The sequence below is a fragment of the Seriola lalandi genome, unplaced genomic scaffold (genome assembly GCF_002814215.2).
Source record: "Seriola lalandi dorsalis isolate HSWRI2012SDOR001 ecotype SW California unplaced genomic scaffold, Sedor1 jcf7180002055008, whole genome shotgun sequence".
Taxonomy (NCBI): domain Eukaryota; kingdom Metazoa; phylum Chordata; class Actinopteri; order Carangiformes; family Carangidae; genus Seriola; species Seriola lalandi.
Window position 1 is genome coordinate 2,747,361 of NW_019525551.1, and position 24,876 is coordinate 2,772,236.

A 24,876-nucleotide genomic window follows, 5' to 3' on the forward strand; every position below is an offset into this window, starting at 1 on the left:
GCTGTATATGTTTCCCTATGCTTCAGTCACTTTGTGCTGTTAAGTTCACGTCTGTTAGTGCTTGAGGTTTGTTCTTTCATGGGCCCAGAGTTATGGTTAGAAGTATTTTGTTATTTCTTTTTTGCTTTTTGTGAATGAAAATGGACTTCAATTATTTTTCAAAAAACTCCCTGTATCTCCCTGTCCATCAGCTCGGTCCCTGACGGACACACTGAGCTCATGTACAGTCAACCGAGCTGGTGTCAGTGCATTTTCCAAAACTTCCCAATAAAAGCATCTCACCAGTTCTTCAGCTTTTAGTTTGAAGAAGCCACAGCAGGAAAGGTTCAGTTCGTATTTGCAGCCACTTAACACAGCTGTGATACAACTGATCAGTGAACAGTAAAATAAGCACACACAGGAACACAAGAGTGAACCTCAACTCTGAGATTCAGGTAGAAGCAGAGAGACTTCACAAACAGAGATCTCTCTCTAGTTTCCAGCACAGTTTATCCACTCAGGACAGAGGAGGACAAATTCATGGGATGGCCCTGCTGCCTAACACAGCTGCAGCAGTTTACAGCAGAAATAAACATGTTTACAGCCTGGTACAAAAACAGTTTTGGTCTCTAGAGCTAACTTCCTCCTTCATGACACCTGTATATATAACTCACCTTAACCTTTTATTAAGGATCGACGTTCTGTATAATTGAGGGTTTGGCATCTTTAAGTGACGGGTGAGTGAGTGTATGCTTGCAACAAACCGATATGAACCGAACTCTGAGTTCCACACGCCCAAACCCTTTTGACTAGTTTTGGATTAGCTGGGAGTTAGGGGCAGAGTCAGGCACTGCAGAGACGGGAACAGTGGAAAGCTCACTCTGAGCTTCAAAACCGCTCCTCAGACACTACATTGCCTACATTAGGCAAACACAGCCACACTACACGCTATTCATTAACTTTGACATTCTCATTGGAGAACCTAGGAGTGCTGCTCTCATGTGCATCCCGAATGACAGGCACGCAGAGACGGCCAGTAAAGAGACTGACAGTAAAAACATGGATTTTTTGATGCCCCAGTGGCCTACTAATGCGGTGGCCAACCAGGATTTGTCCCAGTACTTCTCAGGACCAGTCGAACTACATAAGACTGTACATGATAGATAACTATATTTGACTCTCCAGCACGCAAAGCGCTATGACAGCATGCAGACATAGGTCTGGCTATGCAAGAAGTTTTATTGACTGTAGGTGAGACAGCTCCTTCCCACTGATACTTGTGGTTGCTAAATTATTCTAGGAATGGGTTTTGTTTGGCAACCATCTCCAGTTGCTCGTTGAAGGTGTGCTCATAATGAGCCTAATGTAGTGAAGCAGCTGACTTCTTCTATTGTTGTAACATATACAAAGGCGTGGGATCAGCTTTTTAAGAATGCAACCCTGGAAAGAGGTGTGGTCTCAAATATTTATATTAAATTCTAATGTTTATGGCTGCCCCTAATGTGATCTGAAAATTAAGTTGACTAATGATGGAGGGGAGGCTATAAAAAGGTATCAAAGTTCTTCCATCTCCAAGTTTCCACTGTTCAAAATGTCATTCATTAATTAGTTCCTTATTATTCATATATTTCAATATGATTTATATTGTAAATGTAATAAAAATAAAAGTAGACCTAATGTTGAGATAGATTATGTAGCTCAAGAAGGTGTCAAGTCTCTACAAGTTGATTATACACAGTAAAACAAACAGAGAACAATGGCTGCCCATACAGGTGGAAATACATTCACAAAATTAAAAAATGAAATTAAAATACAGTATGCAAATGTTATCAGTAATGTTAACTGTTTAGTAGTACAATGGGCTCAAGCATGTATAATTCTAGACCGATGCTGGTACAGAACAGATGAAGGTGAATAAGGTGAATATTCCAGCAATCCAAATTGTGTTTAGGTAGTCCCAAGATTTTAATGATCTGACCCAGTTCTAAAAGAAAAATAAAAGAAAAATAGTCGTTTTTTACTGGAGAAATAATCAAATGTGACTGATTTCATAACATTCTGAAGACATAACCCTAAACCATGTTAAAGATATGAAACCTTTTTGTTATGATTAACCCCATTTGCACCTTTTCTTACTTGGTTTTCCGTTTTCTGTGGGGACAAGTTAATAACATGGACTAATGTCACACACGATAACATTTGCAACGTCATACAAATACGCAAAACTACAGTAAATAACAAAAAAAAAAAAACCTCAGCAATGAGTTTAACTTTAAAATGTCCATGAGTGAACACTCTCGGGCCGGAGTAACAGGTTCCCTATGGGTGACATCACAGAGGCTACGTCCTCTTTATTTACAGTCTATGGGGCTAACACAGCTGGAATAACAGGTAAAACTGAACTTTTTGTGTTTTTTACATGTTTGACCAAAGAAACAAACAAACTCTAATCATATAAATATTGATTTCTTAGCAAAAATTAATTTTCATTTTAATCCAACTTTAACATGCATTCACAGAGACATATCAATGCATTCAACAAGAGGATTTTCAACACAAAAATGTTTATCCAGTCCAAAATAAACACTAGAATCAGAACCAGAATTAGCCACCAACCAGACAAATTACAGGAGATATGGTCACAGTCTCTCATTCCTGAGTTTCAGCATTGAATAGTGGCCAGAGGTGTTTTTACAGAATATTATGATGTCACAGTGAAGTTGACTTTTGACTTTTTGGATATAAATTTTCAGCACTTAAATTTTATCCTTGTAGACATTTGAGTTAAATTCTGTCATAATTACTGAATTAATTCATGAGTTATGGCCAAAAACGTGTTTTGTGAGGTCACAGTGACCTTGAACTTTGACCTTTGACCACTAAAATCTAATCAGTGCATCCTTGAGTCCTAGTGAACATTTGTCACGGTGTTACTGAGATATTGAATTCATTAGAATGGGACGGACGGCCCTGCCATGATAAAGATGGATCCAGAGAACAGAATTATTCAAACCTTTCTTGCTGCCCTGTTTCAAAACTGCTACAAGCAGCACTTCATCATCACTAAATCATTTCAACATTGATTCTGAGAAGTAAACCAGTAAGAAAATCAGGGAAAGGCTGCACAGCCTTGAAAAGCCTCTACACTGCGTTTTACATTGTGTACTACCTTGGAGGAGAAGTTTGCTTTAGTGTGTCATGGCCCAAATAAAATAGACTGATTACACAAAACAGGAACAATTTTGGCGTCAAGGCTTCACTGTCTTACTGCAACTTAACTTCCGCAATAGCAACTGCAGGATGTAGTGATGTAGCGTTTCTCTCACCTGGACTGGGGAACGGTTTTGTCGACGAAGAGGAAGATGGCTTTCTCTGAAGGCAGCTGGATGCGTTTCCTGATGATCCACATGAACTGGGCCACTGTGATGTCAGAGGGCACCAGATACTTCCTCTTATCAATGTCCACTATCTGCGAGCCAGAGACCTTCTCCACTATCACCTGGAGCACATACGTGAACAGATAAACAGACTTTTAACACTGTCTGGAGATATACATGTACACTGGTTACAAATGTCAGCAAGCTCAAATATTGTTGTTGTTGTTTTTCGCAGTTTACTGCTGTAACAGAAGCTTCATGATGATTAGAGGATGTGACAGTTTTTCAGGCTCAGCTGAAACCGACAAACAACAGCCAAACCTTATGAGTCCTGTCCTAATGTCCCACTTTATATTTAACTATTTTTGTTTCATTTTCGTTGACAGACACTATTTAAGTCGGTGAATATGGCACTTAATAACTTTTTTGTTTTTTCCGGTTGTGTAAAGTAGATACTCATGATATATACAATATTCTGGTTTGTTTAAAAGCTACATATCTACACTAGATACACCTGGGGCTGGCTTCTCAAAGACAGACTGTGACTGTGGCTTAGATATAACAAACAGTCAGACTTCAGTTAGACTGAGTCTAAATTCGTCTGTTGCACAAAACAGTTTAGTTCTTGACTATCTTAAGCCGGACTGTGGTACAATGAATTCTGGGTATATTAAGACTTTTTTCAATACAAAGAAAATGGCCGACCGAGGAACAGCTCCATTTACCTCAGCAGAAAATGTTTGTGTTTTGGAAGAATTCAACAGTTACAAGGACGTTTTACTTGGGAAACTCAGCGAAGAGTGAAACAATAAAAAGTAAAATAAAAATCTCATTTGGAAAAAAAAATCTCTGCAGTCTCTAAAAACTCTTTCCCTTCTCATTTCCCTCTGCAAAACAATGCTAGAAAGCACAAATGATGAGCCACGTTTTCCTGTTTGTTGCTGTTGGGTGCTACTGGTCAGCGCAGGTGTCACGGATTGTTACCATGGTAACATTGGTCTTAGACCCGAGTTGACCTCGGGGTAATGTTTTTATCTTAAAATGAGTCAGTCTTTATTTTAGTCAAACAGTCTGACAAACCTCAGACTGATCTGTGAGCAACATGAAGACTGGACCAGCAATACAGAGCAGTCTCACACAGCCTGGTGAATCTGCCCCTGGACTGGAGCTTCTGCTGCTGTGACACACATCCTGATGTTACCTTAAATACAAACTTGCGATGCCTGGTTTGAAGTCGGGTGTTTAAATGCATCGTCACAAAGTGGAAAAAACGTTTTAGCTTGAAGCTACTTGATGGGAAATTATGTGGCTTAAAATGTGGATTAAGTGGTTGATAAAAGTTTATGTCCTGATATTTCCACATGATTATACAACAATAGAAGGGGAGCAGGGCTAAAGAGACAAACCACCCACACCACTGCAATGACTGTAGCACTGGGGTTGCAGGTGAAATCCTCTATTGCTTTGCTGACACAGGGGTTAAAAGAATAGATAGTGGTGATGACAGCCAAATTCTAAATAAGAAAAGTCAGGCAATTTGCCTCGTGGAACTTCATGGAAATGTCCTAATATGTCACACTCTGCCGTATGTATTAAAGGATCTTCAATATTGTTCCATAGTTTTCACGTGACAAAGCAGACGGTCACTGAGTCACTCAGACTTAGAAAACGGAAGCTTCTCCGAGCCGTGTTTAAATGTGTCCGTTTAAATCTGTCCATCAAGACAGTCAATACCACTCTCTCATTCTCTTCTTTCCCTCCTGTAACCGCCCTTCACTCACCCAGTCCCTCTCTCCTTATCTCTAGACTTCCTGTCACTTACTCTATCTGCACCCTTAACCTCCATCACACTGCTGAAAACACCACCCCCACCTCCCTCACTCACCGGTACTCTGTCAGGATATTTGTTGCGTATTTTGGCTGACTCCACACATCGGTGCTCTGAGGGGGGAGACAGAAAACAAACAGGAAGTCCGAGATTAAAGGGATGAGTGGGGCCTCTTGGGAGCCTCCTCTTGTACCTTACTGCCAAATACAGTCGAGCCCAGTCCAGTACAGTGCTTTGCATGCAGGATCAAGCCCAGCATAAGGGCTGGCGGCGGCCTGAGCAGACAGAGGAGCTGAAGCTTTTACAGGATTCAACCAAAGTCATTACTTTTAAGTTTTAATAATGAATTAAATCAGTCATAATGACAGTCTTTATTAAGTGACCAACTTATCATTATCAAAGCGCAAGTGATATTGTATCTACTGTGGGCAGGACCAGATGCAGCAGGCTGACACTGAGCAGAGGCCGGAGAGGGGAGGGTGAGCCGATGGGTGATGAGATGTGTGGATCCATTTAGGTTCAACACATTGCATGCTTTCATTAGCCCAGATAAGAGATCTACTTTTAGAAACATCTCCTCAAAAGCGACAGCAGCGTTTCTTTAAAAAGGAGACTTGAGGTTATCTGAAGAGAATATGAACACATGAGCTGAAAGGAGCTGAAGAGCTCAGCAACAGCAATGACAAGTATTGGGTTGTTAAACAACCTGCCCCAGCTTTGCCATCACTTTGTACCAATTCAAAATTCAAATTAATATTCCCCTTGGAACCTTAAACTGTTCATGTTAGTGGAACATGTTATAAGAACTTAAACAAATACAAAGGAAACACTTTTCAATTCGGCATCCATGTTATTAGCCACATTCACGTGTCCTGATTCTACATTTGTTTCACATTAAATCATCTGTAAGTGTTGGACTGCTGGAGTTTTTTTTTCATATCCCAATTCCCTTCTTAAAATCTGGTGCATCTAAAGCAATTTTCAACCAGGGAGTTAATAAAGGCCTCAGCAAGGCAACAAGAAATTGACAGGCTCTTGAATGGATTTTAACGATGAAATGTCTCCATGCAAAAGAAGGTCTCTCACTGACTGTGGTCTATCAGCGATGTTAAAGGTGAACCCCGTTTTGACAGCTTGTAATTTTACTTGCAGGAAGACCATGTTAGCATTTGTTGCTAGTCAGGCAACGTTAGCCATTATGGATTTACTACATTCAGCTGCGGGGTGCTGTGACAGCATGCATCTCTGCACCTATGTAGGATGACATAGCATAAAATCAACGCGGAGGAAGCAGAACAGAAAGCAGGATGCATGACATGACAAGAACATCCCTGGTTTCATAACAATCCAAACCCCTTTACCGAGGGAATGGTCCTCTTTAAACATCCATTTCATCTTTGCTGGATCCCCGCACTGAGGCGTGATGGTAGAGTCGAGGAGCGGGATTCTGGATCTGCGGATACTGTCGCAGTAATGTCCAAAAAATCCGGACAAAAGCGACCAAAACAAAACGTCAACAATCTCTCTCTGCCCGTAGCTTTCGACTGTCCGTCTAGCTGAGAGGTGACGTCACTGTCTTACAGAGGTGTGGCGGCGGTGGTGATGATGCTGCATTCGTGTGCTCTCGGAAAATAATAAAAGTGCAAAAGGGGAATAATATCCCCAACTCACAGAGACAACCAGACCCACAGTCAATTAGCATGAGCAATTCGCTGTTAGCTGAAATGTTAACAGTTTTCCATTCGGCAGCCTTGGCTCACCAGTTCATGTTGGAGTAGACACTAAACTGATCAAGTGATCAATACATTTTCAGCAAAAATAGAGGCATTTCTGTTCAATTTAAACACCCATGAAAAGATCAGATGAACATGAACAACTAGTTGCTCGTGATGATAATAATGGACTTTGCAAACTGACAATGAGGTTTTGAGTGGAATGTCAGCAGTTCAATAGAAAGCCTAAAAAATTTGGCTCAAACATTAGGCAATAGAAAGCCTCAAAAATGTGATACTCTCTGCTGTAACTGTCAAGGGTAAAAAATGATCTGACCTACATTAGGCAAACACAGCCACACTACACGCTATTCATTAACTTTGTGCGTACCCAAAGCAACTGCTCCAGCTGTCTATTGACTCCAGTCTAAATCTACCCAAAGCTTTGAACTTTGACATTCTCATTGGAGAACCTAGGAGTGCTGCTCTCATGTGCATCCTGAATGACAGGCACGCAAAGAGGGCCAGTAAAGAGACTGACAGTAAAAACCTGGAGTTTTTAATGCTCCAGTGGCCTACTAATGCGGTGGCCAACCAGGATTTGTCCCAGTACTTCTCAGGACCAGTCGAACTACATAAGACTGTACATGATAGATAACTATATTTGACTCTCCAGCACTCAAAGTGCTATGACAGCATGCAGACATAGTTCTGGCTATGCAAGAAGTTTTATTGACAGTAGGTGAGACAGCTCCTTCCCACTGATACTTCTGGTTGCTAAATTATTCTAGGATTCCGTCTCCAGTTGCTCGTTGAAGGTGTGCTCATAATGAGCCTAATGTAGTGAAGCAGCTGACTTCTTCTATTGTTGTAACATATAGAAAGCGTGGGATCAGCTTTTTAAGAATGCAACCCTGGAAAGAGGTGTGGTCTCAAATATTTATATTAAATTCTAATGTTTATGGCTGCCATTAATGTGATCTGAAAATTAAGTTGACTAATGATGGAGGGGAGCCTATAAAAACGTATCAAAATTCTTCCATCTCAAAGTTTCCACTGTTCAAAATGTCATTAATGAATTAGTTCCTTATTATTCATATATTTCAATATGATTTATATTGTAAATGTAATAAAAATAAAAGTAGACCTAATGTTGAGATAGATTATGTAGCTCAAGAAGGTGTCAAGTCTCTACAAGTTGATTATACACAGTAAAACAAACAGAGAACAATGGCTGCCCATACAGGTGGAAATACATTCACAAAATTAAAAAATGAAATTAAAACACAGTATACAAATGTTATCAGTAATGTTAACTGTTTAGTAGTAAAATGGGCTCAAGCATGTATAATGCTTGACTGATGCTGGTACAGAACAGATGAAGGTGAATAAGGTGAATATTCCAGCAATCCAAATTGTGTTTAGGTAGTTCTAAAAGAAAAAATAGTTGTTTTTTACTGGAGAAATAATCAAATGTGATTGATTTCATAACATTCTGAAGACATAACCCTAAACCATGTTAAAGATATGAAACCTTTTTGTTATGATTAACCCCATTTGCACTTTTTCTTACTTGGTTTTCCGTTTTCTGTGGGGACAAGTTAATAACATGGACTAATGTCACACACGATAACATTTGCAACGTCATACAAATACGCAAAACTACAGTAAATAACAAAAAAAAAACCTCAGCAATGAGTTTAACTTTAAAATGTGCATGAGTGAACACTCTGGGGCCGGAATAACAGCAGGTCTTCTGGTGCTTCCAATCTTACCGACGTTATGTGAATGCAGCATGAATGCTTCAACTGGCAGCCATGGAAACCGCGAGACGCTTAACTTAGCTGAAACATGGCGCGGTGCACGGTGCTTAGCTAGGAAGCTAATGTGTATAGATGTTGATACGCTACGTTTCCCCTCAAAACACTTACTCAACCGTGATTGATGGATATTACTTAACGAGTGTTAATCTGGATTCACTTGGCATTTTGTTGCCTGATACTATTTATTCACGTTAGTCGTCCGGGCGCGTCCATTCAATTAGCATCTATGCTATCTTGAACATTAAGCTAGCCAGCTGACTTGATGATAAACACAACACTGACGCATCGGACGTTGCATATATCGTTACCCATGGCTTTCTATGAAGTCTTTTCTCACCCGGCTTTGATTCGGTACAAGACGAGTGTTTGCACGAAAGCCACTGTCTTTCTTGTTGTGGTTTTGTGCCTAACCTACATTGCACCTCTGCTGGTTGCTTACAGGAGCCAAGGTACAGCACTGAACCATTACAACCACTGCTTCTGTTGCTGTTGTTAAACGAGAAACCTGATAGATATCCTGTGTGTGTGTATATATACAGTATACGCCTATATTTCAACGCTTTGTTGCAACGCTTGCTCGCTGTTTATTGCCATGTTATTTTAGGTTTCTGGATGAAAAGAAGCACCTATGAGGAACAGCCGGTTGTGAGGTTCCAGTATCAGGCTCTGCTGGTGGCAGCAACCAGTTCTGTGGGAGACTACGTCGCCTGGAGCACCTTCCCCCATCTTAACAACATGCTCGGTGCCAACCTCCGCATCCCTGCTATCTCTGTGAGAAGATATTAGCTGCAGTTCATTTAGATGTGCAACTTTTTGCCATCACGTGTGGCTCCATGGGTCTGCTTAAAGTGTCATAATTAACACATTAGATATTGCTGTTTTAACACTGTCAATTATATAGTGACAGATGTAGTGATAATTTGTCACTTTCATAACTATTTACTATTCTGTATGTGTTTTCTGTGTGGGATAACTCACACTACAGGTGAGAGAAGAGGATCAAAACCAGGATGGGAAGTTGGACCTCCTGATTTTTCAACTGCAGCTACCCCTAAAACCTGAGGAACAGGTGTACAACGTCCAGCTGCTGCTCACCTTCAGCTACCAGCTCTTTGTATGTATTCCACTGCAGTGCCTATGTGTGCTTATACACCCACAGTATGAGCATCATGTGTCAATGCCACCATTAAGAAAGCTTTACTCAACCTGATGCCAGGAAGTAATGACAGTTAGTCTTAACTAAGACAAAACTCAGATATTGTTGTGGCTAATATTTAAAAATGACAGTCAGTGATTAAGTCATTAAGTCACTGTGTGTTGGGCCTGATCATTACTAAATTACTTTGCCTTGTTGAAGTCTGGCTTCAAATATACACGTATTAGGGCCACATTGAGGAAAAAAAAGAAATCAGACAAAGTCATAATATTACAGGAATAAAATTGTCATTCTTAGAATAAAATCATAATATCACGAGAATAAAGTTGTAATATTTCAAGAATAAAATCGTTATATAATGAGAATTAAAAATTAAAAATTTAGAGAGAGAAAAAACATAATTTTTAGGAATATTACATCAACCAGTCAAACAGGTGAAAGGACAGTCAGTGTCAGCCTGAGCTGCTTCTGGCAGCTGCTGTTTGTCTGTCTAACTATAGAATAGACTCAGTTTCTTCACAATCTTTTCAATGTCCTGATGCTGATGCTGATGCTGATGATGCTGATGCTGATGCTGATGAGCCCAAAGAAGAAGTTTCTCCTTATTTGTGAAACCTAAAGTAGAACATCACAGGATGCTTCACATTCCTCATTTTAAAGCTTCTGATATTTCCCCTCTAGAACAACACGCAACCTAAAATTAGACTTTATTCTCATAATATTATGACTTTTTTCTTGTAAAATTACAACTTTATTCTCGTAATATTTTCACTTTAATCTCGAAATTTCAGATTTGTTTTCACTCATTGTGGCCCTTCCGTCACAAAATAATATATATTATGCACCAGTATTCATTGACTGTTAATGTCAGCAAATTTGAAATTAATGCCTTTTCTGACATTGTTGTGTAGACTTTGGAACAATATTTATACCATTTTTATGATTCTGGTCAGAATGTTTTATTACAATTCACGTTCATGTATTCTCATAAACAGCTACTGTACTGATTCAGGGACAAAAATGCATTGCACCAAAAGGATATGACACTGGGTCCTAGCCACTGCTATTTAATGTATGAACATGTGTATCAGTTTTTATACATACCTACATTACATACTAAGTCATGGTTCCATTCCTGTGTGTATGTTGTCATGGCAGTACAGACTGCCTTCTGCTGTAAGCATATTCTAACTTTGTGTTTTTCCAGCGGATGTCCACAGTGGTGATGCAGAGCCTGGCCTATGTGCAGCACTCCTCTTCTGTCCCTGGAGCTAAACTGTTCATCAGTGGAGACCTGAGGCTGCAGCAGCGGACACCCCTGCCTCACCGGGGACTGTACGACATTTACAATGTGAGAGGACACGGACTCACTGTCTTTCTGTCTACCTACCTCTCTCTTTCTCTCTCTCTCTATCGTTTTCTCCTGTTTCTGTTTGCACCAATATAAATTTAGATATAGCTGACTTTGCCTCGCAAACAGAAGACCCTGTGTGAAGTTTACATGTTTTCTTTGTGTTCCTCTTTGTTGTTCAGGTGGTTCAGATGCACAGTACATTTTTATCTGTAGGTTTGTGCTCTGTGATGGACCTGAGGTCTGTCCCAGTTCCGTGAAGGTGTTAGTTAGATATCCTGTCCACGAGAATGGGGCGGACGGATGGAGAACCTGAAAGAAAATGTTTCTCCCTGCTCTGGCTGGCTCTGGCGCAGTGGCATAAAAATTCAGCAGTGTTGATGTTGGCTTCACTCAGCATTCCTCTACCTTTTAACCTTCATTTTTGCCCTAATCATAGTACAAATATTTCACTGCAGTATACTACCACATGTACTCCTCAGCTGAGGGAGATGTGGCACGGACAACAGATATCGTTAAGGGAATGTATTTTGTAACGCTTATCTGTCTTTTTTATTGATGCCCAGGTGTCAGTGATCGATGGCTCCAGCCCTTTTGCAAGTGCGTATGATCTTGACAACATAATCAGGAGCTACCAGAACAGAAACTGTAAGTTGACAAAGGTTGCTATTTTGTTTGCTGTGTGACTAGAACCAGAATCAACTCGACCTGAACCGCAGCTTATCACTACCTACGGCATTACACTTTGTACAATGAGAACTCTAACTTTTCTCTTTCTGTCTGACCCTTTCTTTTTCCTACCGTAGTGACCACAATACTGTCCTGCCCCATGCCGGTCTGGACTGTGGGACGAGCTGCTGATTCTCCCTTTGAGCTTAATGCTGAGATCCATTACCCTCTGGAGGTCATTAGATATCCTTTGATAAATGCAGGAAAGTGTGTGTGTGTGTGTAACTGTGAAGACATATTATTTCAACTGTGTTTTACTATAATGTCATTCATACACCAGCCTCCACTGCTGTTAGCCTACAGGGGGAGTTGTTGACAAACACAGTAATAAGGATTTACAACAACATTATAGTGTGTTTTAATCCATTTATTAAACTTTTTTATACTGCTTACATTGTAAATGCTAAAATGCTTTTATTTCAAATACATAAGTCATTTAGATTAACCTGATAATGTTTTCCAAGGGAATTATATAGTTTGTTCTTTTTGCCTTTCTTATGATCCTCAGTCCTGAAATAAATGTGGTTAGAAATAGCAGGTGCAAACACTCAACAGAGTCAAATGTCTTACAATGTTAATTGTTGTGGTCTGAACAGCATTTTAAGTGTTTTCAAGTATAAGAGGTAAAAGAACAACCCTGTAGTTGAATTGTCAGTGGGTATGTGCGCACTGAATACAGTAACAAAAAAATGGTGAAAGCCCATAGTTTGTTACGTCTCAAAGACCAAAAATACCTGACAACCCCAGGAGACATCACTGATGATGTGTCCAGGTGTATCACAAGATGATGTATATTTCTGCAGTTGTGTTTGTGGACACAAGTGGTGAACACTGTAAATAAGTAACAGCACAGGAACTTCATCCCTACTCTACATTCCCAATGAAAACTGCCCTCTGATGTCATCATCTTCTCTGTAAATTGTAAATAAGAATACAATAGTGCGAATAGAACAGACTAAATTACTGAATAGGGGTAATGAAATAGGTTACTTTATATACATTTTTTCTTAAGGTCGTATATTCATTTATACATGTCTATGCACAATATATACATGTGCTCAGATTTATATTTGACAATGATGATTATGCTGATATGTACCTGTTTTTGTATTCATAAATTATAATAATTATAATTAGCAGAGACAGGCGTACTACACAGAGATTGTTTTCTGGCATCATCTGACTTATTGTGACAGCATGTGGAAAGAAACTGTTGTAACTGTTGTTGTTTTTGGCGAACAGTGATCTGTGGCGTCTTTCAGAGGGGAGGACTTGGAGCTCAGCCTCATGTTGTGACTGCACCAGTTTTTCATCCTCCTGTCTGTCTGACTGTTGTGTCGTGGGTGTCCTGAGGTGCCGTCATTAGTGTAGAGTGAGAAAAGCAGCAGGGAGACCACACATCCCTGGATAGGTGTATGATTTTCCCCCAGCCTCTCCTGCTCCTCCCTCTCCGTCTGGACGTTAGTGATCCACTGACAGGTGGAGGTGAGCACAGAGATTTCTCTGATGATGGAAGCTGAAGTCCACAAACTGGATCCCTGTGTTCGTCCCTGGGGAGTCAAGGTGTTGCAGGATGTATAAGTAAAAAAGACTAAAACTAAATAAAAGTATCTGCATGTCTAGATATCACTAGAGGGAATTGAGAAAATGTTGGATTTAGGTGAACTGACCCTTTAAGTCACACAAGTTATTCATACATTCTGTGTTGTTCCTCATTATCCTCAGTGTCTTTCAGTTTGTCTTTAAAACAAGTTGGATGGTTGGAAAAAACAACGGTTTGATCTGAACTGTGAAGTTTTGTCATCATTTTTGCCTTAACTGTTTCCTCCACCTATCGTCCAGGCTTTTGGGAAACCATCAAATTTGCCTGGATCCAGTACGTCAGCGTCCTCCTCATCTTCCTCTGGGTCTTTGAACGTATCCAGAGATTTGTTTTCCAGAACCAGGTTCTAACCACCGTGCCCATCCCAGTGGGAAAACCTCACCTGTCGTGATTCAGTGGTAGTGCTCACACTTTCAGGTATTCACAATCCACCAGGTTGAGACAATATTACATGTTGCACAGTCACTTGCCCACACTGATACTGAAATTTAAGACCAACTCTATGACTGAGTTTCAGGGACTAGCTATTTGGTCTTGCTGATACTGTAACACACTTACCAGCAGTATACACACAGTCTAATCTCACACATTTGAACTAAGACCCTGTTTTTGTGGTGGCACAACGACCAGAATACGCAGCGTGAGTTGTTGGTATTTTAGTGGAAAATGTGCTTCAGACTTTGCACCGAGAGTAGAAGTGCATCAGTTCTTGTCTCATAGTTAATCTGCTGCCACTTGATGATCTCATTACTCTCATTAAAAAAAAATCTAAATAGAAGGCACATGTGCAACCATGATGGAATAATTCTTAAAATGTAAACTCCCCAATTGTTAAGTTTAAAATTGGCATGAGAAGCTGAACATTTATTGTGTTTAAAGCCGACATGTCGGTAATAGTATTAGTATGATGATTCTTACATATGATTCTTACTGCATCTGAAGGAAATAAGACTGTTAAATAAGAATGTTGATAAATCCGTAAATGGCCGACACAGCAACTCCATACAATACTACACACTTCAGAGTGCTCCATTATGACTTGGTGTTCTGCTGTTTAAGATATTATGAGTTTGCTTTGCGAGGCTCATCAGTCCTGTGTGCCACTGCCAACTTTCCAGCTTTGTTTACGTCTTCTTCTTGAAATGCATTACAGTGCAGATGCTGTTGTGTCTGATTTTACGTTATGATATGACCATTGACAGCATGAGATAGAAGAAATAAAACTGAAATAGCGTCAGATTGATTGAGTTATATAAACAGCTTTAGCTACATTTTTATTATTTATCTCTATCATCATCGTACAAGTTAAAACCTCCCACCATCTGAAGCTGTCTCAGCCTCTTTCCATATGTTGAGCTGTTGTCATGCGTCACTGTGACTGGCATACTGTTTCCCAGCGACAGGACCAGTGATGTGACTGTGTAAGAGTGACGTCATTAACGTCAGCACACCTCAGATTTAGATTAAAACCAGCTGCTTTGAGCTCGTTAACACGGTTAAAATAGAGTCTTACTTAACTGTTCATAGTAGTTATGACAGCTTTGTGCTAATTCTGCCCATCAACTGTATTGACTGTATGGTGTTTCACTATGAAAACCAAGCTGACTTTACGAAGATTTGTCTTTCTAGTTCGTCCTTATCATTTAACAATAAGTTGACCAATGAACCTCCCATGAGCCTCCTGTAGTCCTTTAATAATTTACTTGTATTTTATACAAACATGCTGAGAGACACAAATTCTTTTATATTTTCACCTTTTCCAGGACAGGTTTGTACAAAGGCCCTGCTCTACTGGAGCTACAGCGGTTCATGCCAGGAAAAATGTATTTCTTCTTTTCCTGCTGTTCGAAGAAATAGACCCATATAAAAAATATAAATATTTTTTTATATTTTTACTAGTTGTATGTTTATGGCCATTTGTGAAACTAGTTATAGAAATGTCTTTGTTGGTGTGCTCATTTGTTTTTGTATTGTTCGTAGTTTTAGATGACGGATAATAAATGATTTGTACATTTTAATATTTTGCATCTTCTGTAAACAACAAGACTTTTATCTATTTGCATCTTTTACTTTCATCTTTTAATTTTTTATGGCCTAAAAGATTCATTTGTAATTAACAACACTGAAACTTGTTTGACTACTCTCTGCAAAGAAAGACATCTCAGAACTACATCTGTTTGTAGCACAGCATCAACTTGTTGCCACTTTGGTGACTTTTATCAACAAGAGCAAATTAAACACAAGGAGCAAGTGTGAAGCAATGATGAGATAATTCTTAAAATGTAAATAAATATTTTAAAGTTTATACATGCACGATTTTAAACAACAATTTTCTATGTAAAGATATGGTGCAGTAATGGCGTCCTGAGCAGAGAACGATGTCACACCCCCTCTGAGTGTTTGAGCTCCTCTGTTCTTTGGTTTGGTAGATGCGACAGCTGTGTGTGCATGTTAGGGCATGTGTGTTACTGTGAATAATAATAGTATCATCACACACTGTTGCAGAGGCTGTGAGTCTGTTGTTGGAATGTCAGAGCAGTTTATTCTTTTCTAACACCTTACTGTGGCAGTTTCTAAATGGGTTAGAAACACACACACACCACACACACACACACACACTCCTTTCTTATCATCCAGCCTTTTATTATTGACCACAGAATTTTGGTTTTGGCTGCAGAGAGCTGGAGGACAGGATATGAGTCTGGCCCATACAGGAACCAGGTGCATCCTTTTTCGTGCCTCTGCGCTCAGGACAGTCAGAGCCGTCCATATGTACCTATGCACCACGTCCGTCCCCGGGGACGTGATATCTCAGTAACGCATTGACGGAACTTCTTCAAATTTGGCAAAAACATCCACTAGGACTCAAGAATGAACTGATTAAATTTCGGTGGTCAAAGGTCAGAGTTCAAGGTTACGATGATCCCACGTTTTTGTGAATGCAATATATCAGGAATGGCCAGAGAGAATTTCATTAGTTTTGTCGCACTGACAAAACAAAACAAGTTTTTGGCCATAACTCACAAATTCATTCACTAATTCTGACACGATTTAACTCAAATATCTATAAGGATAAAATTATTTTATATCCAAAAGGTCAAAGGTCAACTTCACTGTGACGTCATAATGTTCGGTAAAACAGTTCTGGCCATTATTCAACACTGTATCTCAGGATGGAGAGACTGTGACCATATTTCCTGTAGCTCGGTTGGTTGGTGGAGGAAACAACCAGGAGGTGGAGATTCTAGTTTCAGAGTCATATTATTTTTCATCTTCTATCTTCATACCTTCATATCTTCCAGCTGTTTCACCAAGGCCCAGCAGAGCTGATCTCATGTCCATTTTACTTCATTCTTACAACTGCACATATGGCAATATCATGTCTTAAACATGCAGATGTTAGACATTACCATGGTGATTTACCCTGGTAACAAGTGAACCACATGAACAGACGAGGAGTGAGGGGAACACAGACACTAGATACGCACAACAATGAGGTAACGACACAGGTGTGACATATTATAGATGAGCAGGTGATCACAGAGGTGGGAAACACACTGGAGCAGGAAGTAAAAACAATAGACACCTAAATAAAGTAATTTCAATATAAAACAGGAAATGGAGAGTCAAGGAAGTCAAAGGGAGGCGTGGACATGTCTGCTGGACATGATGTAACTTTTTTTAAATATACCAGTTATATGTGTGGAGATGTGCAGTCAAAGGCCTCTGTCTGTGATCCAGACTCAGTGATCAGCCTGTCAGCCAGTTTTGAGCGAACCTCGTCCATCTAACCAATCCGAGTAAGCCATAGTCAGGGGGCGGGACCTCATGGCCGTCAATAAGCTTGTGGCAACCCTCCATCTTATGATTGTCTTTATATTTTTTTGCTCAAAAGTTGCTGCAAAACAAATAATACCTGAAATTGTTTGTGAAAGGACTCTAGATTCAGTGAATCTATTATTAAAACAGCCATATCATTTAGTGGCACTCTGTTCTCTGATGTATATAACTTTGTAATATTCCCTAAATCTGCTAATATATCAGAAAAGTAATCCTTCATTTTTGATCCATGTCACTTTCCTTAGTGTCGAAGCATTATTAGAATCTGCCTTTACTTACTCATGTGAATAAGAAATCGCCTTGTTTCTTATAAACCTGTAATGGAAACCCAAAAAACCCTCCTGCATCCTCCTTTTATGATGTTACTGTGTTATTATGTATATTATTATTTATAGAAAACTCTGGTTGAATAAACTTTATGAGCAGCAAGGTTGTTTCTCAACCTCTGCAATCATGATGCAAAAGTCTCTCTCTTGTTAAAGGACAGATGTAGAAACTGCCTGAAACTGTGTGTGTGTGTGTGTGTGTGTGTGTGTGTATGTGTGTGTGTGTGTGTGTGTGTGCGTGTGTGTGTGTGTATGTGTGTGTATATGGGTGTGGGTTGACCTTGAACTTTTCTGTCAATGACATTGTTCTGTTCTCAGTCCTTTTTAAATCATTAAACCTTAATAATATAATAATATATCACTGATTAAGTTCTCACTTCACCCCCACACAACACCCTTTCAGCAGACCACAGCTGACCACAGGAACTGACTTATGAGACACGAGAAGCTCTTTCTGTGCGTGACTGATATGAAGGATTGAGGTTATGAAGTCTTTTACGTGCAGTGACTGAGCAGGTCAGACATGAGCACCGTGCTGTTCACATGTATGAGGTTTTCATTTCCACTCTCCTCCTCCCTGACTCACTGTCTCAGGAGACGTTTGTTAGCATATGAGTCTGTCCACTGTTAGTTTGTTGTGTGTGTGTGTGTGTGTGTGTGTGTGTGTGTGTGTGGACCAGTGCCACTGTATTAGCTCATTTAAACCACTCACTCTGCCAGTTTAGGTTTTACCAGACAGTTTAGTAAGAGTTACACCCTGTGTGCTCAACTACAGTATCAAAACCTCTAATCTGCCCGTTTTCATTTTCACCACTGAACAGTGCAGCTGCAGTAACAGGCCCTTTTCTCTACCCTCTGATACGATTAGTGCTTTTACAACAGTCGTGATAAACCATTGAAAATATATAACTAAACGTTTTATGATGTTAAAAAAACTACAATGAAGGTGGTGGCTTGGCTCACTGAACATCTGATGTGGAGATCACATTCAAAAACAGGATCCAGAGGCTGTTCCAACTATTATTACTATTATTATATGTCACAATTCAAAGTGCTCATGTCGATGGGTGATGGACAAAAGGATGGATGTTTTTTTCTGTACATGAGATATTAAAATACATAAAGAAAAAATAAGTACAATTACATATCAACTTCAAATATCTGCACTAACAATAATAAACTGAAGAAAATCAAGCTGACTTCCACTTACTTCATTCATGCTTCCACCATCTCTTTCTTCACTCTCAGGGTATCAAACATCGGAATCTAATGCAACATAATACAAGTAAACATTCAAAGTCATGCAACAATAAAATGATGACCACATAACTGCTATAATATTAGCCGAATAGAATAACATCAGGTTTGAAAAGTCCATTCTTCAACTCACAGTGGTTCTCTCTGTTCTCAGTAGTTTGAAGAGAAAGGGCTTTGCAGAGAAGGGTGGGGTTATATAACTTCCTGGATGACAGGTGATTTCAGGTGAGGCAGGGTATCAGACTTGTGATTGAACAGATGTGTGCTATGATACAGGTCTAGTTAAGTTCAGGGAATGATCATGGTTTGTGTTAAAATAGGTAATTTAAGGTTAGAGGACGTTCGTCATCATACCTACAATTATAAAAATGTTTTTATACGGATTGCATAATATTTAACAAAGAGAGATGTCCTGCTGTTATCTTTATTGCTTCTGATGTTCTTGCTGTTCACTCTCGTATTCTGGATCAATTCAGGCTCAAATTTGTACGGACCTTTTTGAGAAGCTGCCATTTCCCTCCACACTGGTAAGAGGATGAGGTGGTGCTCACAAGCGCTGGCTGTGCAGCCCCTCCGCCGGCTTCTGGATGGTAGGCTCAGGCTGTTAGGGGGCTGGAAGGCCTTAAAGAGGCCGGAGCGAACATTGTTTCAGTCAGAGGCTCAGCTCAGGTGTTGCATAACATGCAGTTTGCAGTTTGAGATGAATATGTTTTTTTTTAACTGTGAATCCTGCAAAGTTACTTGAGTGGAGTCCCAGAAAAGGAATATAGGGATTGAATTGAGCATAATATGTCCTCTTTAAAGAAACAGTGCTGACTGTTGGTTTGAAACAGGAAACAAACAGTGGTCTCCTGTGTTAAAGTCCAATTTTTATCTACCAATCCATTGACCCTGACCCGACCTTGTTGCAATATAATAATGTCTCCTGACTTCCTCCTTTGCTCCCCTCAGTACTTCGGCCACTGCAGGGCTTTGTCACTGGAATAGTTACAATTTTAGTTTTTGCTCACACGACCACTAAGTGTTGCTTTTTTGTTTTAGGTTTTTTGTAATATCTGACATTAACATTGAAGTGGTCACAGAAAGATGAAACATACCAGAGTTTCTTTTCTTTGTTAGTTGAGGCTGTGTTGTTTGGTTTGTTTATCACATACCAGCTGATATACGATGTATACCTATGAGTTAGATGAAGAAGACGTATAAAGTGTTTTCAAGTGAACCTAAATGCTAATGCTGAATGAGATCCCGAAGATTATTAGCCCTTGTTCTCTCACAGCCATGAATGTGCATTTAGTAGATGCTGAGAAGTGAAAACTTTGACACCAGAGGAAAAGTCAGAGGATCACCAAAGACAGTAGGATTAATCATCTGTGCTCCATCACACCAATGTCTATAGAACCCACTGTCACAGAGGCTGTGAATGTCTGTTGTTTGAATGGCAGAGCACTGTATTCATTTTTTACACCTTACTGTGGCTGTTTCAAACTGATTCCACATTAGTGCCTGAGGGCAAAGTCACTCACCCCCTCCCCCACCCCCTCTACTCCTCTCTCTCCATCCAGCCTTTTACTAGTGACCAAAGAACTTTGGTTTTGGCTGCAGAGAGCTGGAGGACAGGATATGAGTCTGGCCCAGGAACCAGGTGCATCCTTTATTTGCAGTTCAATCACCAGGGCGAAGAGGAGCTGAACTCAAGTCCATTCTACTCAGTTCTTAGAACTAGTGCGTGGCATTTTCATGTCTTAAACATGCAATTGTTAAGACACTGCTAAAGAATACCACTCTGGAGCCTCTTGAATTCTCATGTCCCAAAATCATTTCAGTGTTTTCACTAAACGTTCCCAACCAGTCCAGTCCTCCTGCTTTTGCCGGCCCTGAAAGTGCAGAACAAAATCAAAACAGGAACCAAGCCAACACGTCGATCTCCATGACGACTGAATAATTATATTAACACACACACACATACACACACACACACCATCACCCCTCCTCCCTCACACCCTATAGAACTTGCAGGTGTAAAGTATCAGCAGCAGCAGTTGTAAGTTTTTAACAGCACCACCATCTGCTGCCAGACACTCAGGCCCTCATCCTCCACCTGCTCTGATGGTGGAGGTGATGGAGGAGGTGAGTAACGTGAACAAACACAGTGGGTCTTCAGTTACAAGCAGGGCCACCCACAGAACACTGGGTGCTGCATGATGTCAAACACTCATTCCCATTCATTGCCCATTCAGATCTCTGTTGGTTATTAGAATATAAAGATTGTTCAGTCATGATTCCTCCAAAGCAACGTCTCAGAAACCTGCTCCTGAGCCACATGGGTTGATCTGGTGCACTTCGGACATGCTGTGTCTTATATTTGTCTTTATATTTTTTTTTAAAGTACAAGACGATCTTGTTTATGTAGTATGTGTGTTGTAAATGACTAATTACTGGAATCGTTTGTGAAAAGACTTAAAAGTTAGTGAGCCAATCGTTAGGTAGGTGTGTATATAGACTAGACTTATAACATTATGACCTTTTGAACTATGTACAATTAGTGCAGTGGAAACTGCAAAGACGAGGAGAGTCAAACCTTCCCCTAGAAGAGCATCCTATACTGAACCACAGGTATGGAAATGTAGATACCTAATGAGACACTGCTGTGTGTCGCTGCTATATTTAGATCAAAATCTGCTGGTAATCAAGTGGAGTGTAATTTGCTTAATTCTTAGCTTATTTTCATGAAATTTGTTTCTTATACTGTGGGAAATTGAAGATGATACTGGTTACTTGTTGGAATTAAATTCACATACTGAGGGTTTATCTAATTAGCTGTTATTATATTATATGGTAAATGTCCTTAACTTGTTTATTTTATGAATGAATTGATTTAATTTTCCATACAATTACAAGTAACAAGGAAGCTTTATAATAATTGAACTTATAAAAATTTACATTTTTGGAGAAACTCACAAAAGCTGAAATTCTAAATAATTTTCACATGATGTTGCCAATCCATAGATATAAAAATATCTTTCTGTCGGGGCCTGCATGTCCCGGTGGAAGTTTTGGCTATTCAGAAGGTAAATTGTTTGTCATAGAGCTGATTCAAGCCGCCCCCAGTAACTAAATTTAATTCCAACAAATACTGTAAATCAAATATTTTGAATCTGTAAATTCACAAATTCACTTATATAATACCACTAATACATTAATAATATAATATAAAATAATAATATAGCTGATTTGATCCACCCCCAGTGACTAAATTTAATTCCAATAACTAACTTATTATTTTCAATTTCTCACATTTAGAGCAAAACAGATTTCATGAAATTCACCCACAGGTTTCTGCAGAGTGATTTTGAAGCTCAGAGTGAGCTGCCGAGACTTGGAGGATGTTAAAGCATGCAAAAGGGGCAGCAATGGAACAGAAACTTCTAATGAACTTTCTATAAAAGTTTGCAAACCCCAGGAAGCATTGGACCTCCTTGGGGGAAGCAAACGGGTTGACCTATGGTTCAATGTTTAATGTGTTTCAAGGAAATGTCCAAGCTGAGCAAAGTAGATGCAGCGGCCTTCATCCATGCATCGCTGACGCTCCTCAGGGGAAAGCCTGGTTCTCCCAATCTGCATGGGCTCCTTGGAGGATGTAGAGAGAGGTTCCTTGGGCTTAGATGGAGAGGGGCATCCCCAGGAGAACAGTGTTCTATTCAGCCCCGGCCCGAAGCCTCAGCCCTACCAGACAGGTGAGAAATAATGTAGGCAGTCTTGGAATGATCAGTGGGAAATGAGGAAGCTTGAAATTCAAAAGGACTAACCAGGCTGGACTAACCTGACTGTGCTGCAGGCACCGCCTCATGCTACCAGTAGTGACAAGAAAAGAATCAGTCAGGCAGGATCAGGAGAGAGCAACTGTCTGTGGCCACCACATGTTAAACCATTCCTTTCCTGGGGGTTGTCTTGTTTTTGCCTCTCCGTTGCACCTGTTGTCACTTTCATTTGCACCAAAGCAGCTGAAACTGATTCACAATCACTTGTGCTTCGTAAATGGACGATTGATATCCCTGACGTTTAACTGACTTGGTGGTAAACTGTGATGATTAAGTATTCCCTTCATTTTTTTGAGCAGTATATATATATATATATATATATATCGAGAGAGAGATAAATAGATATATTGTATTATTACAGTTACAGTGACACTATTATCATTAACTTAAAGGAAATTGCTCAATTTGTACAGTCAGTGGAAATATTAGAAGCTATTTGTAACAATGTCACCATGAAGTCTATTTTAGGGGTTGTATGCAGTTCAGCTTTTATTAACTTAAATTTCCTATTTATCACAAAACTCAGCTTGGCCTTGTGAAACGATATCTCAGTAACGCCTTGAGGAAATTTCTTCAAATTTGGCACAATTGTCCACTGGAACTCAAGGATGAACTGATTAGATTATAGTGGTCGAAGGTCAAAGGTCAAGGTAAGCAATTATGACAAAATTTCACACAAATGGTTCATATCTTATATGACTCTGGATAAACAGGAATGTAACCTGAAACTAGTCTGAGTGGAGGAGGCAGACGACCACGAGGAGGGGATTCTAGTTTTCTAAAAGTTACTCATGTGACTTGAGGCTTTCACTTTCAGACCATGACGACCAGTTGTGTAACACTAGTCCTACATTTTTGGGTTCATTCTCACTGTATATAGACACATGCTCATGAATGTGTGTGATTTGTCATTTTGCAGCTCATGGTTCATCTGGTCACTTTTTCTACAGACTGAGCTGCAGCCAAGTGACACCACAAAGCAGTCTGATTGGGATGTTGTGTTTCTGGAGTCGATTCAGAAAAGAATAGGATCTGTTCAAACAGAGAGATTTGACGAAGACATGCATTCAGTACTAATGTCATCAGGTACAACGATAAAGGCTTGTGGTAATGAGTCATGCACTTCTTAAAGCTCATAAATATTCTGTTTGGCAAAGATGTGTTACATGGATCCAAATAATGGTTCAACAAGGTTTTTAAAACTAACTCAGACATACTGGAGTTTCAGGTCTACTGCAAAATATACTGTATGTTGGCACACCAAAGAGACACAAAAGAGAAACATTGCACATTGTGTCTGTAATGCTCCCATTGAAACCAGTTCCTTACACAGTTCAAGCTTTTTTATTTTATCAACATACCAGCTACACCTCAAATTCATTCACTGCTGCTTTAGCTACAGACACCGAAGGTCACAGAATGAACATGTCCTCTCTGACGTACATCATGGTGAAATATATCAAAACTTATCAAAACCAGGTGGAATTCTATTGGATCCAAGCACTTTGTCACAGGCTCACCCGTGTGTTTCAATATGGCCCATACAGCTACATTTAACAAGCGCCCTCCCAAAATGAGATGCCAGAATGTAGTGCTTGCAGGTCTTTGGTTTGGAGCCCGTCATTTCCATTTTTCTCAGACCCTTTGTTGATTGGGCCAATACTCTGGCATCCAACGGTGTGTCTTGGCCAGCGAGCAACGTGCAGAACACCACACAGTTTATGGGGACTGTGGTTGTTGCTCCAGTAGAGAAACCGGTGAAGAACACTGTGACTGCCACAGAATATCCTGAGAGAGGCCAAGAAAATGAGCAGAACAAAAAAAAGAAGTGCCCATCTCCACTCACAAACATGTCTTATTTTTTGTCATAGTGTGACCGTCACTCCGTAGAGGGCCACAGGAAATGATACAAGTGATGGTCAAGAACAGGCACGGACAAAGAGTTTTCCCCCCCAAGTTCACAATTTTTATTATTATGAAGCAAATAAACTAACAACATGTCTAAGAAACAACTTTAAAAAGATACTAAGCCAGAGCACGACAAGACGGCTGGGCACGGCCACAGGCACGGGGGGGG

The 24,876-nt window shown here is 39.9% G+C and overlaps 2 protein-coding genes across 3 annotated transcripts in view; one reads left to right on the forward strand and one right to left on the reverse strand.

Annotated features, from left to right (window-relative positions):
* The window catches only part of gabarapl2 (GABA(A) receptor-associated protein like 2), an 8,275-nt gene extending 1,550 nt beyond the window's left edge, over positions 1 to 6,725 (reverse strand). Inside the window, exons 1-3 of the mRNA XM_023397394.2 lie at positions 6,546 to 6,725; positions 5,242 to 5,297; positions 3,306 to 3,478 (exon numbers count right to left, since the gene is read on the reverse strand). Coding sequence (XP_023253162.1) covers positions 3,306 to 3,478; positions 5,242 to 5,297; positions 6,546 to 6,579 — 263 coding nt within the window. The 5' untranslated portion in view covers positions 6,580 to 6,725. The remainder of the gene's footprint in view (positions 1 to 3,305; positions 3,479 to 5,241; positions 5,298 to 6,545) is intronic.
* Positions 6,726 to 8,727: 2,002 nt separating this feature from the next.
* Positions 8,728 to 15,576, forward strand: tmem231 (transmembrane protein 231). Of its 2 annotated transcripts, XM_023397393.2 has the most exons (8): positions 8,728 to 9,168; positions 9,324 to 9,490; positions 9,705 to 9,833; positions 11,083 to 11,226; positions 11,793 to 11,874; positions 12,033 to 12,138; positions 13,787 to 13,975; positions 15,322 to 15,576. In XM_023397393.2, exons 1-7 carry the CDS (start codon positions 8,982 to 8,984, stop codon positions 13,947 to 13,949), a joined length of 978 nt encoding a protein of 325 aa, XP_023253161.1. In that variant the 5' UTR covers positions 8,728 to 8,981; the 3' UTR covers positions 13,950 to 13,975; positions 15,322 to 15,576. The 2 variants fall into 2 exon arrangements, with proteins under 2 accessions (XP_023253161.1, XP_023253160.1); XM_023397392.2 differs by having other exon boundaries at positions 13,787 to 15,576.
* Positions 15,577 to 24,876: the final 9,300 nt, after the last annotated feature.